This window comes from Passer montanus, unplaced genomic scaffold (genome assembly GCF_014805655.1).
Source record: "Passer montanus isolate IOZ18808 unplaced genomic scaffold, ASM1480565v1 scaffold2, whole genome shotgun sequence".
Lineage (NCBI taxonomy): Eukaryota > Metazoa > Chordata > Aves > Passeriformes > Passeridae > Passer > Passer montanus.
Window position 1 is genome coordinate 5,656,530 of NW_024366591.1, and position 17,783 is coordinate 5,674,312.

The window sequence follows — 17,783 nt, forward strand, 5'->3', positions numbered from 1 at the left end:
TTAGACACTGATATAAAACTTCATATCAGTGCCCTTAAATGCATTCAAAACACATTACGTATACATAAATATTTTAGAGTTTCTTCTGACAAAATTGCATCACTTTAAGCGAGTCAGTTAAAAACTACCCTGTCCTCAATATAAATACCATTTTCAAATCCTTTCATTTAGAAGCAGGTGCTGAAAAAGCTTTCCTGAGGTAGAGGGTGAGCAGACCCTGGTTATGACTGAGCTACAGTTATCCTCTGAAAATATAAAAGAACCCCTCTGCACAGTGATCATAAAAACATAGAACTGTCTCATATCATAGATCAGAATAATTTTTTTCAGACATCAGACAAGCATAATTTTCAGAAGTACATTAAATAGTATTTATTGAGTTTGCAATTTCAGGGGCAAAGCTATTATCTCAGTCCCAGCTAATCATACACTGTGGCATGTGGCCCTCACATTCTTTCATCCATTCAACAAATGAACAATAACATGGAAGATCATAAAGAGGGGTGTTGAAAAAACAACCCTATGTTATTTTGGAAAAAAAAAAAAAAAGGAAGCAAACCGAAATCTTGTTCTTATTCACAAATACACCTGCCTTTTTGATTAAGCATACTATGTTTTTATGGAAGAACAGACTCATCCTCCTGATGTTTGGGAGAAGGTATGGGATGGCTGATCTGAAAATAAAACTATATAAGAAACAGAGCTTTTCCATATGACCACAATAACAACTAGATGGGTAATACAGACTTCAGACTGCAAGAGGGAAGTACATTTTCTTCTTAGCAAGTCTTAATGTCTGGTCTGATTCTGTGCGAGCATATGGTTAAAAAACCACCAACGGCCTACCTGTAAAATCTTATGAGGAGGTTCTTTTCATTTTCACCATGGTAACCCTTCTGGATAATTAAAAAAGTCATCACATAATATACACAGAGATTCATATTTACAGAATAAATGGCAAAAGAGGGTATTACATACAGTGACATTTATGTCCAGGCATTAACAAACAGATCCCTTGTGCAGACTCAGGGATTATTCAGAGCTCCTTTAAGAAAGTCCTTTTCTCTGCATATGAGTTCTTTTATTTTGCAAATGAGAGCCATCAGGATGTCTCACTGTAAGCAATAGATGCTTGTTCTCCCTTACACCATGGTCATGACCTTCAGAGAGGCAGGTTGGAACCTCCTTATCTTCTTCTTTAGTGCCTTTGAAGCTTTGATACGACAGATTTTGGGCACTGGAGGAAGAGGCTTGGAAGAGGCCTGGACAGTCACGGATTGTCTGACTGAACCTTCAGGCCAAATCAGCTCACTTTCATCCCCCACATCGTAGTCAAGAGCAAGGCTGCTACTGTTACTGCTGCCATCCCAATCACCTTCACTGGATTCACTGTCCCCAAATCTGTTGGTTGTGAAATCACTGACCTCCCCTTCGCTGGTCTCTGCAATGGTGGAATGAAAGAGGGAAGCACACTCTGCAGAGTACTCAGAGTGGTCTGACTCGCTTTTGGCACAATCTCCGTAGTGCTGACCCTTGGAGTGAGCCCTCATGCTGACAGTGCGCAGGACGCCGGCTCTCCCCGCTGGCTGCCTTGGCGCTCCTGGGCCAAAGCTGTAAGACAGGCTGGCCGGGTGGGCCTTGGCAGAGATCTCCACTGTGGACTGCCACTTGCGCTGCTTCTTCCTGTTGGCCGTGTCTGCACAAGCTGCTTCCAGGGAATACAGTGCATTGGCAGAGGCTCCGTAGAGTTCTAGCCTGGATGGCACAGTGGGGAGCCTGACCTGCACTGGGAACAGACTCGACTCTGAGCATGATCTGCCAGCCATGTCACCAGAATATGAAGGTCTCCGCATGAGGCTCTTCAGTCCTTGTGGTCTTTGGAGCTGATTCCACTCAGCAGGCAGCTTGGTGGCCCCATGAGACCCTCTCACCTTCTCCATGCAGAAGGCTTGCTTCCCAGGACAAACGACTTTTTCACTGTTCCTCCTCTTTATCTTCACTGCCTTTGTTTTGGAGCTGGCAAACTTTACCCGGACTTGATGGGATTCTGCAGGGACAAAATGAGCATGGACAAACTCAGCTCGTGCCACTCGTTCACGACCTCCAGTGTAAGCCAACTTGGCATTGCCACACCTTTGTTTTTTGGATGGCAGTTTTTTGGGTGGGACAGCTTTAGCATTCCAGGTGTCTGGGCTAGAGTTCCCTTGACACAGCTGTGAGTAGGACAAACTGTGCTCCATGCTGCTCTCTGTTTCTTCTGCCAGAGGAGAGCCCCTTGTTGCTGACTTGGCAGGATAACAACTATTCACAGCTGATGGCTCTGTGTCAGGCCCAGTGGATGACTGCTCATCATTCATACAGCTCATGGTCTCCTGCTGTTTGGCACATTCCCCCTCTGGCACCTCTCTTGACAGCTTCCCTTCAGCTTTGTTACTCTCCAGAGAACTTGTCTGTTTTTCCAGCTGGCTACTGCTGCTGTTAATTTTCACTCCGCCGGTGCTGGGGGTTATAATGAGTCTCTGGTGCATTGCAGCTGGCTGGCTCTTCGGTAAAACCCACTCACTGGCCTCAGCCCGACTGCTCCCTTTGCATCTCGTCAGCTGCAGTAATTTATTGATGTAACCCCCTGGCTTGACCTCAGTGGTTGGCCTAGTCTTAATCAAGCTGGGACCTGTTGTACTAGGCATAGGTTTGCTGGGAGGAGCTTGGAAGTCTGATTTTGGAGATGTTCCCACCAGGGAGAAAAGGGGACTTTGTAAAGCCACTGCATGGAGGGGGCTAGGGTAACGATACACATCTATGCCATTCTTGGAGACCAAGTCATTCTGGAATTTGGGGTCCATGCTGAGCAAGTGCACATCTCCATTATTGCACAGAGGCAACATGGATTTAGGATCCATTTCTTTCTGAAATCTAGTGTCTGCTGGAATGAGCCTTTCCAAGTCACCTATATAGTGGATGAAAATAAACAACCTAATTAAATCACAGACAATTATAATCAACCTGGTTCATGCTAAAAGTGCTGCATCAGAGAGATGTGATAGCTTTTACTAAAATCAGTAGCATGGATAAAGAAAGTAATTTCAGTCTTCCAAGGTCAATTAATTACTTCAAAGCTTTTATCACCTAAGCATAACAGAATTTAAAATGCCTTTTAATGCCAATAATAAAACTCCTACCTGTGCAGGAAATTTTAATGCTACTTGGATGAAAGTAAATCTATGCATGTACAAAAAAAATCCTCAGACCAGCAGGAACCCAACTAGACAAAACCAAGGGATTACCTTTATTTCTTAGCAGAGAAGCCATAGAAGAATGAACTGAAGAATCTTTATTTTCACAGAGGAAAAAAATCTAAGGCTAACTACTCAGGCACCTGGGAAGTGTAGTCCCTGAAGATGACATTTACAGACACCAACTCCTATCTCTTCTATTTTGGAGTACTGTCAAGGGTGCTGTAATTTACTTTTCTTGAGTGCAGCACCCTCCTTCCAGCAGCATCTCCTATGCATTGAGAGGAGAGGCTGTGTTCTTGTGTGAAGAAAGGTTCTTCCACCCAGACATGTCATTCAACAGAGCACTAAAGTGCTGTGTTACCTCTGAGAGCAAGAATTCTGGAATGAGTTAGCTTGGATTTCTCTGTACTACAATGCAGACTTCAGTGCCAACAAATCCTCAGTTAACCAATTTCGTGGGTGCTTCATGCTATCATGAAACTCAACCGTCACATTAAACTGCATCATTCACAAACTATGTGAATAGTCACATGATGACCATTTATGTCCTGTGAGAGGAAGCTTTTAAAAGACCGCAGAATTCTGGGGTGGTCTGCAGTGTCCCACCTATGCACAGACCTGCCATGACAAAGGTTAGGATGACAACATTAACAACCTAATTTTATAATGAAAATTCTTTAGGAAATTGTTGGCAGTGTGTAATGCTGCGCTCTTTTGCAAACAAACAGGAAGGAGTCAAAAGCATGTTGTGATTGCAATATCTCAGCAAGCTTTGCTTGCCAATGAAAGAAAAGGCAATTGGTCTGTACTTGCAATTTCATCTAAAGAGAAGAAAAGATAAATTTCTTCCCCTCTCCAAATGATAATTTTCTGAAATAAAATCTTGCTTCACTTCCTGCAATATGGTCAACTTTAGAAGAATTGTTTCTTCAAGGCTATACCCACTGCTACCCCATTACTTTTGTTTTTCACTGTGAAGGAAGCAAGAGGCTTTAGCCAGGTAGAAGGGCTGAAGGAGGTCTGAAGTCTCTCTCCCATACCCCTGCTCAGTATCAGCTATCCCTTTTTGTGTTAGTCTATATGAAAAAAAAAAAAACAACAACAAACCAAACATACAGCCCCTGGAGTCTCAGCAACATGTTTTAAGGCAGGAAAGTTTCTGAGAGAGCAAAATATGTGAAATGTGAACATGGAAGCCATGGATCAGTAAGCTCAGCTTCATCCCCAGCCTTTGACAAGCCTTGAGAAGACTTTGCTTTTATGCTGTAATTACTGTCATCCCTTCAGGTGTGTCTACACACCTAAGTATAGAATAGGTGGTCTTTGTTTCTCTTCCAAGCAAGCCAGAGGTGAGTTAAGCTCAGGTTAAGTAGCTGTGGGAATGATTCCAGAGTGGCACAGTACTTGAAATGACATTCCCCATAGCCTCTCTGTTTCTATAACAGAACTGCTACACATCTTGCTGGATCACTCTAATACCAGATTGCTTTGAGACTATGGAAGAATCTGTGGTAAGAAGTGATATGATGTCACTTTACAGAAGGTAAACAAGAGATCTGGAATATTAATAGACTTGTCCATTTCATTGAAGGTATGATGCAAATTCATGGCTGATCGACTTTTAGGCTCCTGCCTGCTCTCTAGATAGTCAGTTAACTTTTGGCATTTTTTGTCCCTAACTGTACATCATAAATTACGAAAAAGAGTCATTGTCTGAATCAAGATTAATTTGTGTAAATAGAGAATTTTGAGTTTACTTGAAATCCTTCATACATCCCTGCATTTTCACACAAGGTATTTCAAATACTGAAACTTAAGAAAAATATCTCAATACTCTTTACAATTTTATCTAGAGTACACTAGAGTACACTAGAGTATTTTTCCATTTCTAAATGCATAGGTCCTCCTATTTGTTACTGTCTCATTTACATATTTTTTATTGATTCATTCTAGTATTTGTTACTGTTTAAAAGTATCAGGAGTATGGAGACATGGGGAAGTGGGACAGTAAACGGTTTGGCTTTGTGGTTTTGATCCACTTTCACTTTGTGTATTGAAAATGAGAGCTATATATTAATTACACATGGCTAAACAAGGTCCTAAGAGTAATAACCAGCAATCTGCCCTTCTCTTGAATGAAGTACCCAGTTCTGCTATCAATTACCTGTAGAAACAGGCCTTGGTCTGGACCTGGCAGGAGTCCCAGAAACATCTCTGCTAGCTGCAATCCGACCTCCATCGCTGACATAGGTTCCCTGCTGTTGGAAGCTGGTGGTGTGCACAGTAGTTTCATCTGCAGATTTGGGTCGGTAATCAAACACACTGAGCCTCGTTTTAGGGTGTTGAGAGCTGGGTAAGAGACTGGTGTGGGATGAGGAGATAGACTCACTGTACACAGAGGTGCAAGAATTGGAGAGTGAGCAAGAACCACCATCACTCAGGTCATAGAATCCTGCAGTGTTAAAATAAATAGGACATATTGAATTTACAGCAACTAAACATGCTCTGTAGAGGAAAAGTGCAGAGGAAAAAATAAATCTTCATTTCCCACAAGCCTAAATTTATGATCATTTATTAAGGTAACATCAACAGAGGTATACTCTAATTCAACCAGCCTTCACTGGGCTTCTGCATATTTACTTAGGCCCTGAGCCAGCTTGGCACACACATGCCTGTTCTGAGGGTGGGATGGGATGAAGTGCTGCACCATCATGCCCAGTTCTTCACTGGGGAATGTCTTTGGGGATTATGATGCAACTGGTGTAAGACAGGGGCCTCCGACACTGTTGTAACTTGTACTAGGTGCACACAAGCATGGATTGGATGAGTGGATTGGTTAGAACAAAACTAGCCTGTGATCAGAGCTGCCAAGTCTATGATAGCTGAAATGTCTAAGGGCAGAGAATGGAGACTATCTTCTCTCTCCAAGTATTGAGATTATTTCCAGTAATTGTGGAAGCATTAAGAAAGGCTTTGTATAAATTCGAGGTAGGAAATTTTATTATTCCTCTCTAGAGCAAAGACGGAATATTTTCTTTTGAACTATGTGCATGTGCCTAAATATACAACTCCTGAACTTAAACACACAACAGAAACTTGCACTTTTTACATGCCCGCTAAGTACCAGGCTACAAATCTGTATGCTGTATGCAAAAAAAAAATTTAAAAATCTCCTTGTCTCACTGAAGACTTGAGGCTTTGCAAAAATTCTGTTTAGAAGAACTACTTTCATTGTCTCTGACTAGATAACAGAAACCGGTTTTGACAGAAATCCTAGCTATAAAAGTCTGCAGTACAGCTCTCTCTGTGAATCAGTGCAGAAACCTGATACCCAGTATCTTTCTATGAGACGTTTACTCTGTTGGCATAGTTTTTCTCAGTGTCTTTTAATAGTGCTGTTTTGCTTCTACATAAATTCATTTAACAGGAACACTGCAATAATGATTTTCAAAGCCCTAGTGAGGTTTACAACCCTTCCTGGATTCAAGCAGAGTGTCGATATTGATTTTGGTTTCCACTTCTTTTAAGTACTCTAGCCATTTTACCAATGGTCATTCTACACTGCACAAGGTAATTAATAAATAAACCTGTCTCCTTCTCCTTCCATGCGTGGCTACTAGGTTCATTAAAAAAAAAAAATCCAGAAAGTGAGCACTTTCCAACTAAATCAAGTTTGCAGGAAAATTCCTAGCAGGTCTGTGAGCTCCCAGATGACTATTATCCACGTCAGCCATGGGGCACTGTTTTGTGCCCAAATAATACAGACAGTTTTGCTTAGCTGTTGACACTCTTCAGTTCTCCTAGCACCATACTCCTAGGAATAAACAGTCAAGCACACATTACCTGAGCTGGGCCGGCTGTCACTATCCAAGTATTCACTGGAGGTCTTACTGACGTCCAATTTCAGCTCACTTATTCGCTGGTCTAGCTGATCCAGGTGGCTTTTCAAGCCAATATCCTGTCTCCTCAAACGAGACTAAATCAAGGGAAGAAGGAGGTAATGAAGAATAATCAGTTAGAATCTCAGCAGCAATGCATGAATTCAGGCCATCTGTGACAGCAAGAGTCTATTCTCATGAAGTGTTTTCCTTAGCTAGGGACTGTTGCAGTTGGCTCTCTGTAATGAGACTGAGCTAATGGACAAGGACAAAACATTTAGTTTCTTAGTATATACTATCTTCTAGCTAAACATGTTCTCAAAACTCGCTCTGAAGGTACTTATTTTAACTTTTGGCTTTCTTGTTATACCCATGGCAGGAACTGTATCTCTAAATAGTACAGAAGTCTTTTAACTTATTAACATATTCTTATTGCACCACACTTTGCCATACACTGCCTCTGAGCCCAAAAGGAGATAAACGTTATGGATTGTCTGCATGAACTCTTAATACTGGCAGAGGAAAGGAAACTACTGTGGCTGAGGTATCTTATTGCCCTACCAAGTAAAGGCAGCATTCCCACTCTAGTAAAACCTCGGTTTTGATGACACATCTTTATAGTTGAAAGGATACACTGCAAGAATTCTGACATCTATTTCATTGTAGGTTTTCCCTGTTTGTCTTGTTGCCAGATATCTCCACCCATTTCCTCAAAGAAGATGGCATTTGAATATGGTGGGGAAATTACTGTATTTAAAATAAATGGTGAATAATCCTTCAGAAGCCAGCAACTAGATCTGTTGCCTACTGCAATCACTGACCAGGCTGAGCTGAGGTAACAGCTCCTGCAGTTGCTCCTTCAGTATTTATGCCATCAGCTTGGCAAGGCAGATGGCCAAGTGTGAGGTACCAGCCAAAGAAGCACAGTTGTTTCTGTCACAAACTTCTCATGCGGCACCTGGCAAATTATCTAAAGCCCTGTCACTATTTAGGCAGCTTCTAATTATATCACACCTCACCATCCATCCTACAGTACTTTATAGAAAGGTGGTCTCTTGAAGTAGGTTGTAAAGTTGTGCTCAATGCCCTCAAGGGGATGGGTTTCCACTCAGTAATGATAAGAAAAACATTAAGATTCTTTTTCATGTGTACATTTCATATTTAAAACACAAGTGGAAGTTCTAGCAGCATTTCCAACCTCAAATATATAAAAATAAAAAATCTAGGTTCCTTGAACCAATTAAAGTATCTTAAAATTAAATGACATCAGAAAATCAAGATCAGTATGTGGACGTTTTTGCCTCGTTCCTTTTGTACAAATTATTCAGCTTTTAACATTTGCATAGGTTTCTCCACAGCTATAAATACTAAAAGAAAAGAAAGTTAAGATCCTAAGGAAATCAGTAAATTATTAGAAATTGTAAGGAAAAAAAATACAGATGCCCTGAGTTTCACAAGAGAACTCTTGAGGCTGCTGATGCTGCTGAGAAGAAAAAAAAATATCTATTTTTAGCATGCTTTTAAAGAGAACTGGAGGAACATATAAGACACAAGAAATAAAGCCCCTTTTTGTTAGTCACACACACACTCAAGAGGCTCATTACTGCTTCCTAGGGAAATCCATAGTGATTTTCCGATTTCCCTCTTCCTGTTTCACATAGACAAAAAAGAAGGGAAGAAATGGATAATAAGATTTTCTATTCCAACTGAATGATGGATATATGATCTCCTCAGTACTTCTTTATTTCATGGTAAAAAAGCAAAACCATGCCATGCCTTCTTCAATCCCACCTACTCAGGAAATCACAAAGTTTTGTTTCCATGGCTGGAATTAATTGCTTAATGATTAATGTTTTGCCAGCCAATCCCTCAGTCTGTGGTTTCTGATTAATGACAGAGAGGCCACAAGGCTCTCAGGTATTCAAACATTATTTATTATACCTCCAGGTTCTGTCTGTGCTTTCACAGCATTTTAACCAACACACATTATTTACGCCATCATTTTTAACCCTTTTATGGTGCCTCACACCATTGGGTTTTCATGTTTCCAGCTACTGACCCAGCTTTGATCCTTCAGTTAATTACTTCTGCACTTTAAGAAGAGAGGCATTCCTCAAACCATTTGGATAAGAATGCCTTTTCCGGTGTGCTTGTTTCAAGCTGTTATCGCTCCAATACCCACACTGGGCAGCACTCAAAACAGTAACCCCTAAATACACTTTTCCTCTATTCACAACATGAATTTTACATGTAACAAAACCTCGCAGGTAAAACCATCTGTTTGCTTTGGGCAATGCAGCTGTGAAGAATTCTGGACACTGCATAGTGTGGGACCAAACTTTCCCAAACAACATGTACTATCAATGGACTACAGTTTTGGGGAGGCAAATCTGGAGTATCATCATACTACCCATTTTTCAGAAGGAAGAACACTATCTGAAAAGCAGGCTCCTTTACATCAACACAAGCAGGCACCCCAAATCAAGGTACCAAAACCTATTGGTCATACTTGACTATTCTTCTCAACTGTTAATCTCTTCAAAGTCAAAGGGGAGCTGTTGAAACTTCTTGGTTATAGATTAGCATCCTATAATTCTATTACTCTGACTTCATTATGGAATGCACAAAACATAGCATTCTTTTCTAGTTTTGCCCACACAGTCTTTTTTTAACTGATGGTGCAATGCAGCCAGTTTCAGAGAGAAATTACTATCATCTATCCCAGACACTTGTAATAGAGCAAGGTAAATTCCTTCCAGAAGGACTTCTCTCAGCTGACACAATTTTGTTATTTAAAAAAAAATAAAATCCATGGTTTAAAAGATGTTTTCTTCTATTTAAAATTATCTAAAGGGAAAAAAAAAATCTGTGTAAAATGCAGGGTGTCAAGTGTTTGTTTTTATCTCTTCAGTATAATATGTCCCTTCTCACATTTTTGTAATATCATAAACCACCTGAAAGCTTGCAAAACAAAATAATCAGATTCCAAAAAAATAAAATAAGGTTTATAAATATATCCTCTGAGGAAAAAGCTGAGAACATACTGGATGTTGCAGCTTTCGATAGCTACCTACACTGACAGCAGTCATAGATTTCTTTCTTTGCATTAGCCTGAATTTGCATCTCTTCTTTTTCCTCTTTGTCATCATGATACAGTTTGGCTAACAGAAGCTTAGCACCTTCAGGATCTCTGAAAGAGGGTGGCATCACTTAACTCTGTTCCTCTTCTGCTACAGAACTGACCCCACCTGCACTGTAGTAATTTGCAGTTGCCAGAAAATACCTTGGCCACCAAAAAGAGCCATTGGTTAGGGCAAAAAAGGGCATGACTGCTAGGGGTAGCAGACTGCCTACAGAAGAGTGCTAGAAGGCCAGCTGATCACTGTCCCTGGTAAATGTTGAGAAGAGACTGAGATTCTAGAATAGCATCCACATGTGGTGCCTACAGCATTTGATGGTTCTGTTCCATTATTCCCAGTAGTCAGACTCAAGTCCTTAAGGTTTCTGCCTCTGCTCTCCTGTTTCTCACCCTACCATTATAGAAGAAGCCTGGCTGGACTTTTTATCTGCCTTGTTTCCATTGCTAAGATGCCTTGAGCCACTTTCAGCTGACACAGCTTTCTCATTTTATGTTGTGAGGGCCAAACTTTTTATGAATTAAACTGTGACAATGCTAAAGCTCAGGGCTACAGTCCTCCTTGCAATCTGGAGCAAGGTGCACTGCAAGGAAAAGTTACATTTACACTGTTAATGAGTTTCTCAATCTGAAAGTTTATAGAGCAGCAATCACATACTGTACCCTCCATGGGCCAACAACAACAGTTGCTGAAGACATATCACTTCTTGAGCAATGCTATGCTCTGCATTTTCTGTTACTTTCAGTTTTAACTTCATTTCCTGCAATCATGAACAGAACTTTCATGGGTTTTAAGTGCAATACACTGTTCACGAGTCACCGGGAAAGTTTTCAGCCTCTGGTCACTGAGATCCTAGATCTGTGAAAAGCCTCTTTTCAACTGAGTTTACTTTGTTATTAAGGAAATTTGAGGTATGCACCTCTACTCAGATACACATCTGCAATTTGCAGGGGGAAAAAACCAATAAAACTACCAGGAGGCCTGAACAGTACAGTTTGAAAAGCCTCCAGGAGCCATGGGTCAATCAGAAGAGCTCTGTATTACTACTTTAAGCACAACTGTATTTTTGCTGAAGAACCTGTACCTGGATATATGTACTTCTGAGTCATTCTTCTGAAACTTTATGAACACTTCCTTCCCAGGCATCCCAAGAGACACGTTTCCTATAATTGCACTGGCACCTACTGGTGAAATCTGTCCCTCTCTGGAGGTGTGCAGAGTTATTCTTGAGTCCACTCAACACATTTCTGAAGGGAAGCAGTTAAAGGGTAGCCTTTCTTTCCTTCCATTTTAATGGCTAGTTTCTCCCACGTTCTTGGAAAGCCTTGTAAGGTGGAAGTAAAATTCTGACAAATTAATCTTCTATTTTAATTTGAAAAATATTGTGACAAATGAGTAATTACAGCACAGCAGCTGACTTGAAAAGAAGTGCAGTCACTATGATCAGAGCTCATTGTGTGATCCTGTTATCCCACTGGCCTCAAACAGGCAATAAATGCCTTCAATTCTTTTGCTCAATTAAAAAAAAAAAAAAAGTAGAGCCATTAGTTAAGACTATCAATGACGGGTAATCAAGTGGCTGTCTGTCCACTTGTCTTGTATTTTCTTAATTTAATCAAGATATGCCTGCTGCTGTGTTTTCATACAGTGGTGGCTAGGTTTCCCTGAAGGTTAAAGCCCATTTTATCCTGAGATGCTGCCTGAGAAAGCTGCCTGTGGGGAGTGAATAACCGTTCTGTTTTCACACCTGATGGATAACTGATGGCCAAGACTTGCACCAGTACAGTGAGGGAAAAGATTCTGAACTGAGTTTACTGAAGTGTGTAATTGCCCATACTAGAGATTAAAGCCCTTTACGCTTTGACTATTGTCTCACCTATAAAACTCGTTTCAGCTACAATTCAGAATTGCTTTTTAGTTTCAAAAAACCCCCTGTGTGAGTGGCCGGTGCAGCCACTTCAAATACAAGGTCTGGCATTCAGTTATTCTCTCCTTTTGATCACACAATGCGTGGAAAGAACAAAGTACTCCCGTCCCACGAAGCGTTTCCTGGCAGATCGACTCCCACTGGCGCACAGCCGCTCGGGCGCACACCGGTGCGCGCTCACAGGTGGAGGCGCAGAGGTGTGCGCGCACACACCCACCCAAACCCCCGAGCGCTTATGCAGGTGTATCTCGGCCCGCGTGTCTCTTGATCTCCTATGCAAACGGCTGCTGCCATTGAGAGCTGAGGGCAGTATTACAGAAGTTAATCATCGCCTACTCCTCGGCTCCGATGAATGAGCTGTGCTGGGTTAACAAATTCTCCCCAGCGCTCCCGATGGCACGGCGCCCGCCGCCAGCACTGCCCGCTCCGTGCTGCCCGGGCGAGCCCAGCCTGAGCCGCGGCAGCGCCCGCCCGCTACAGCGGCTGTGACCGCCCCCGGCCCGGCCGCTCGCCCCTGCCCGCGGAAGAACCGCGGCCGGCCGGGAGGGAGCCGCGGCTGCAGCGCCCCGCGGGCCCTCGGTGCCGGCACGGCGCCGGCGGCTGCCGAAGGGGAGCCGGGAGTCTGACAGCCCAGGGCCGCTTCCGCCCGCCCGCCCGCGCTCGGCAGCGCGGCTGGGCTCACGGAGCCGGGCAGCGGGGCGTCCCGTGCACCGCGGTCCCTTACCAGCTGCTCCTTCAGGGCGGAGAAGGTGACCTCCAGACGGTGCTCCTTGATGTGGGCGGACAGGGGCTGCTGTTCTCCGCCCGCCGCCGGCCGCTGCGGCATGGCCAGGGCGGCCCGCACCAGCTCCCGCTGCTTCTCCCGAAGCACCTGGAGCTCCTGGAGGCCGGCGAGGGCCGCCTGCAGCCTCTCGCCCACCCGGCCGCGATCCCAGCCGCCCGGCCGTGGGGCGCCCTGCAGCATCGTCAGCGCTGGGCCGCGACAAGGGCCATGGCAGAGGGGCAGCGGGGAGGATGCGGGGCTGCTCCCGCTCCGGGCCGTGCCTGCACTGAGGTCCCCTCGCCCCCCTCCGCCGCTGGCACCGGAGAGAGTGAAGCGGAACCGTAGCGACTCCTGCGGTTTTGGAGAGAGGTGGGGACGGGGGAGGGAGAGAGGGAGGGCGTGAGCGAAGGGAAGCGGCGGCGGCTCCAGGCAGTGCCGAGGCCACCTCTCGAGTGGATACGCGGGGCGAGGAGCCAGCGCTCCCATCCTCCGCCCCGCGCGGGGGCGGCTCCTGCCTGCCCCATCCCTGTCCCTGCCTCTGCCTGGGGGTCTGCCCACGCCTCGTACTCCCCCCCAGCAGCGAAAAGGGCTGGAGTGCCCGCCCTCTCCCGACAGAAAGAGGGGCTGGGAATCGGCACAGAGCGCCGGGGTGAGAGCGCCCGTTCCGGCCGGAGCGGTCCCCGGAGATGCTGCGGACACCGGAGCCGAGCCGGTGTCCTCATGCTGCCGCGTGTAAATTAAAGTAATGCGAGGATATGGTGCGAAGAACGTGGCGCTTGTGACTCTATCCCTTCTCCTCCTGGCTGGTGGTGCCTCCTGCCAGTCACAGGCACAGCACTAGCACCCATCTTGCTCTCCAGAAACCGACCCAACTGGGATCTCATTGTACAAGTCTTGTACTGAATTGTTGATTCTCACTTTGGAAGCAGGGCAGGATTCTGTCTTGTGAGTTCAAGATGTAGTTCATTACCCCCATAAGTCATTTGAAGGACTCAGGATGTGGTTTGAATTGGACATGAAAACACAGTTGGCCAAGGAAATTCAAGACTGTGGTGCTGTTGCTACCAAGAAATGTCAGCATTTAAAGCTCCCAAGATAGGCAGCTGCAGCTTCTTCAGAGGTAGATGCTTACAGGCAGCAAAGACAGAATGCATAATCTGTAGTGATGCACCAGGGGACAAGAAACCCTGATAGTAAGAATCTCATGAACACAGTCAAGACTATGCTACAGGAGACATAATTTTTCTGCTGCCTACACAGAAATAGGAAGCATCTACATATCCCAAGATCACTGTGTGCCACATTCTTGATTGATGTAATGTCAGGAAAAGTGTATTATTCTCCATGAAGAATTCTCCAGAGATCACATGCAAAGCCATCTATCTGTGGTTATCCTCATTTTAATCTGTGGCATATCTTTAAAACCTAGCATCTCTAATTTGAATGCTACTTGTCTTCATGAAAGGATAGGAGTTGGGTGAATGGGAACCAGTTGCTCTGTCATCTGTTTGTCAAGTAGTCTCTTCTCAACACCATGTGTGGGTGGCTATGTCCACCACTGAGACTGCAGCCAGTTTATCTTTTCCTGTACCAGCCTCCAGCTTTAGTAGTGCTAGAAGTACTAGAGCAATGCCAAATCCACCTCCTGCTGGGGGCAGAAGGGCAAATTATTCATGTGTTTGTTTACAGTCCTGTGCAACACATTTGATAGTCTCAGTAAGATGTAAGCCTTGCTTTCATTGTGTCACTTTCAACAGTTTTCCTTGAAGATTTGAGAACAGTATTTACCTTGCAAAGTTGAGCTTGTCAGAAGGGGTCCTGAGAGGTCCTACTCTGACAAATTGTGTAGGACTATTCACAAATGTCTCCAGCTGCAGATGGAACAAGAATGACTGGTGGCCATACAGTGCTTAGTTAAAGTGTGTATGTGGTATGACTTGTATGACACCATCTTATTAATGTTTGTTGTTGTTTTGGTTTGTGGGGTTTTTTTCTTCTGTAATGCATACCTTTGCTTTTTTTCCCTTACCCATTCTTCTCATGGGGCTCACCTGTGCAGAACAATGCCTCAGTGCCATGATGACTGAACTATTCATCTACAAGGTGGAAAGAAAAACTGAGTTCAGCACTGAGATGCTCTTGAAGGTGCTGACAAAAGACAGCATGAAATTCTGCCACCTCTCAGATGAGGGGGGCAAAGAACCAAACAACCATCACTGTGCAGCATGTGGCAAGAATTTTGCAAGCCATTACAGATATGAGGAGTGAAGCATTTTTGTAAATCACTTGACTTGGCACTTGTTAAAACAGACATACAGTGCAGTTCCTTTATTTTATTCAAACTGTGTTCTAACATGACCAGAAACGAGTCACCAACACAACTACCATTTAGTATATACATGCTAGGAGAATTAGATATTATAAGGTCATACATTTTTCTTTTTCTTTCCTTCTTTCCCTTCCAAGGAACTGTTATGCCTTGCTCTTTGTTCTTCCTCTTCTTTCATCTTTTTATCTTTTCATGCATGAAATCCCAAATGGGCTATATCACACCAGTATCTTTATTCTAATCAGCTTCCTTATTATCCCCTCTGTTATACTGATTACTTTCTTCCATAGAATCCTTATGATTTCACTTAATCTTTTCAGAATACTCAACAAATACCTTGTGTTATCTGATTTCTGAGGGAAAGCATAAAAGGTGTAAATTGCCCCCAGATTTAAAACCATATGATTATGTGGGGGAAGGGTAGTGACAAAAGTGAAAGTTTCATAGCAGGGACTCTGAAAATTTCTGCTATTCTTAATTATTTACAGAAAAGAGTGTTCAGTATTGATACTCAAAAATTTCACTAGACTTTAAGAATTACTTGAAAAAAGCAGTCTATAAATAAGACCTTATTTTGCTGCCTAACTTTAGCACACTGAAACCAAATGCTTATATGTTGCTTGCACTTTTCAGGATCCAAAAGTTTGACTTTTTATTTACTTTAATTCCATTAATTTCAGAAATATTGCTCTTGATTGATTAAGACTTGGAATAAAATTTCTGTTTTCCACCTATAGATCCTGAGTTAAAGAAATTTAATGAAAAAAGCTGTAGTGAAGAAATTATATGGTTAGAAAATCAGACACCAAAACAGTAGGAAATAAAGCAATTTGTCTATATAACCTAATTTAAGTTCTGATTCATATGATATTATTACATAGTGTTGTTCCATGGGTCTATTCCTCAATAAATGTATAGAACGAAAGATACTGTTCAATGTTCCCTGTCCTCATGCTCCAACCTATGCCTTATTTGCTGCAGGTCATTTAAGCTGTGCTTTGCAAATAGATTTTTTTGTTTTTTAAAACTATACTTAGCATTCTAGCTATTAAGCACCTTAGAGAATGAATGAATGAATGAATGAATGAATGAATGAATGAATGAATGAATGAATGAATGGTGTCTTTACAACATCCCAAAAGGTATAAAGCTGCTTTTGTTTAAGAAGAGAAGACCTGAGGCACTGAGTTTCATTACAGAAATGCTCGTTCATTTTGGGTGCCCGCTGGAGATGCCTTTGGCCTTCTTTTTCAGCATACTTACAGAGAAGAATTATTATACAGTTAACATATATCCATCTTACTGTTCCAAACAGTTCCCTTTCTTTTCCAGTTCTGAGCACTCAGTACTTTGGTAAATTAAATACTGGGCATTCTAATTTGAATCCCTAGAAAAATGAAAAATACAATTAGTGCACCTCATATGGAGACAGATTGGGTGTGCCTGCACCTGTGGTAGAGACATGCCCTCAGAGCCTCATAAACTACCAGAAAGGAGGCAGGTGTTATTTACCTTCTTTGGCAGATGGAGATATACAAAGAGGTTAACCCTTGTACACAGGATCAAACAGGAAATCTAGGGCAGGAATTGAAATTGAATCCAGATAATTCATGTGACCACAGACATTACTCCCTGTTTTGTGGATGCATATTAGCCAGTTTGTGTGGGACTAATGTTAGGGAAAGGACAATATTTATTGACCTCCAGATGTGTTTAAAAGAAAAGCAGTTGAATATTTGCTTTGGATGAAGTCCAAAGTACACAAAATACTTTAGTGTACCACACAGCTTCAAGAGCTAAATTGCAGTTTACTTCTCACATTTGCTTATGTTTTGTTGTAAAAAATAATTCAGAGGGTGTTTTCAGTAACATTTCCTAATGTAGGAATATAAAGTCTTCCTGCCTAGGCTTAATTCCTTGTATTTCAGTTGTGTTTTTAGACTGTATTGACATTGTCATGTATACAGTAGGTGAAGATGAATCTATTTGTTTAGGAGTGTTACTTGACATGACAGAAACTCAGTGCATGCGCCAGCATCCTAACTTTACTAGCCAGCCTCTCGGTCCTCTTGTTGTCCTGTTATTCTACTCTACCACACTTTTGCCATTGATCCTGCGAGGGATCTCACCCCCCTGTTTAAGGGGGTTTCTGAGCTGTTGACATCTGGTGGATATTTAGAAGGTTAGTTGGAGGATGAAGAACAGTCACATGTGGATTGAGCTAAGTCTAACACAAACTATTATCTTACTCAAGATAAGGCAAAGTGCATTTTTTTGTTCCTTGTATGCCCAAGATATGTATTAAGCATATCCTTTTATGTAAAAACACTGAGGCACTGCTTGGCAGTACAGGCTTCTGTTAAAATGTGGGTTGGAGCCTTCTGCCAGTTTTTTGAAATGCTAAATTCAATCATTAAGAATATCCTGAAAGTGTAGTAAACCCTTAGGTTGCATGCACACAGTAGAGTTAGTTCTGTGCCTGAGAATACATCATAGTGTGTGTGTCCTTCTGT

The 17,783-nt window shown here is 42.8% G+C and overlaps 1 protein-coding gene across 2 annotated transcripts; it reads right to left on the bottom strand.

Moving 5' to 3' along the window:
- Positions 1–347: 347 nt before the first annotated feature.
- Positions 348–13,755, bottom strand: DACT2 (dishevelled binding antagonist of beta catenin 2). Of its 2 annotated transcripts, none has more exons than XM_039707663.1 (4): positions 12,903–13,755; positions 7,080–7,212; positions 5,401–5,688; positions 348–2,947 (listed from the first exon to the last, which is right to left on the bottom strand). In XM_039707663.1, exons 1-4 carry the CDS (start codon positions 13,425–13,427, stop codon positions 1,143–1,145), a joined length of 2,751 nt encoding a protein of 916 aa, XP_039563597.1. In that variant the 5' UTR covers positions 13,428–13,755; the 3' UTR covers positions 348–1,142. The 2 variants fall into 2 exon arrangements, with proteins under 2 accessions (XP_039563597.1, XP_039563598.1); XM_039707664.1 differs by having other exon boundaries at positions 348–2,047; positions 12,903–13,546.
- Positions 13,756–17,783: the final 4,028 nt, after the last annotated feature.

Coding starts and splice junctions, on each gene's coding strand:
- DACT2 (XM_039707663.1), bottom strand. CDS start 13,427: ATGGGAGCGCTGGCTCCTCGCCCCGCGTATCCACTCGAGAGGTGGCCT. Junction 5,689..7,079: donor TGACAGCCGGCCCAGCTCAG/GTAATGTGTGCT, acceptor TTAACACTGCAG/GATTCTATGACCTGAGTGAT. Junction 2,948..5,400: donor ACCAAGGCCTGTTTCTACAG/GTAATTGATAGC, acceptor TCCACTATATAG/GTGACTTGGAAAGGCTCATT.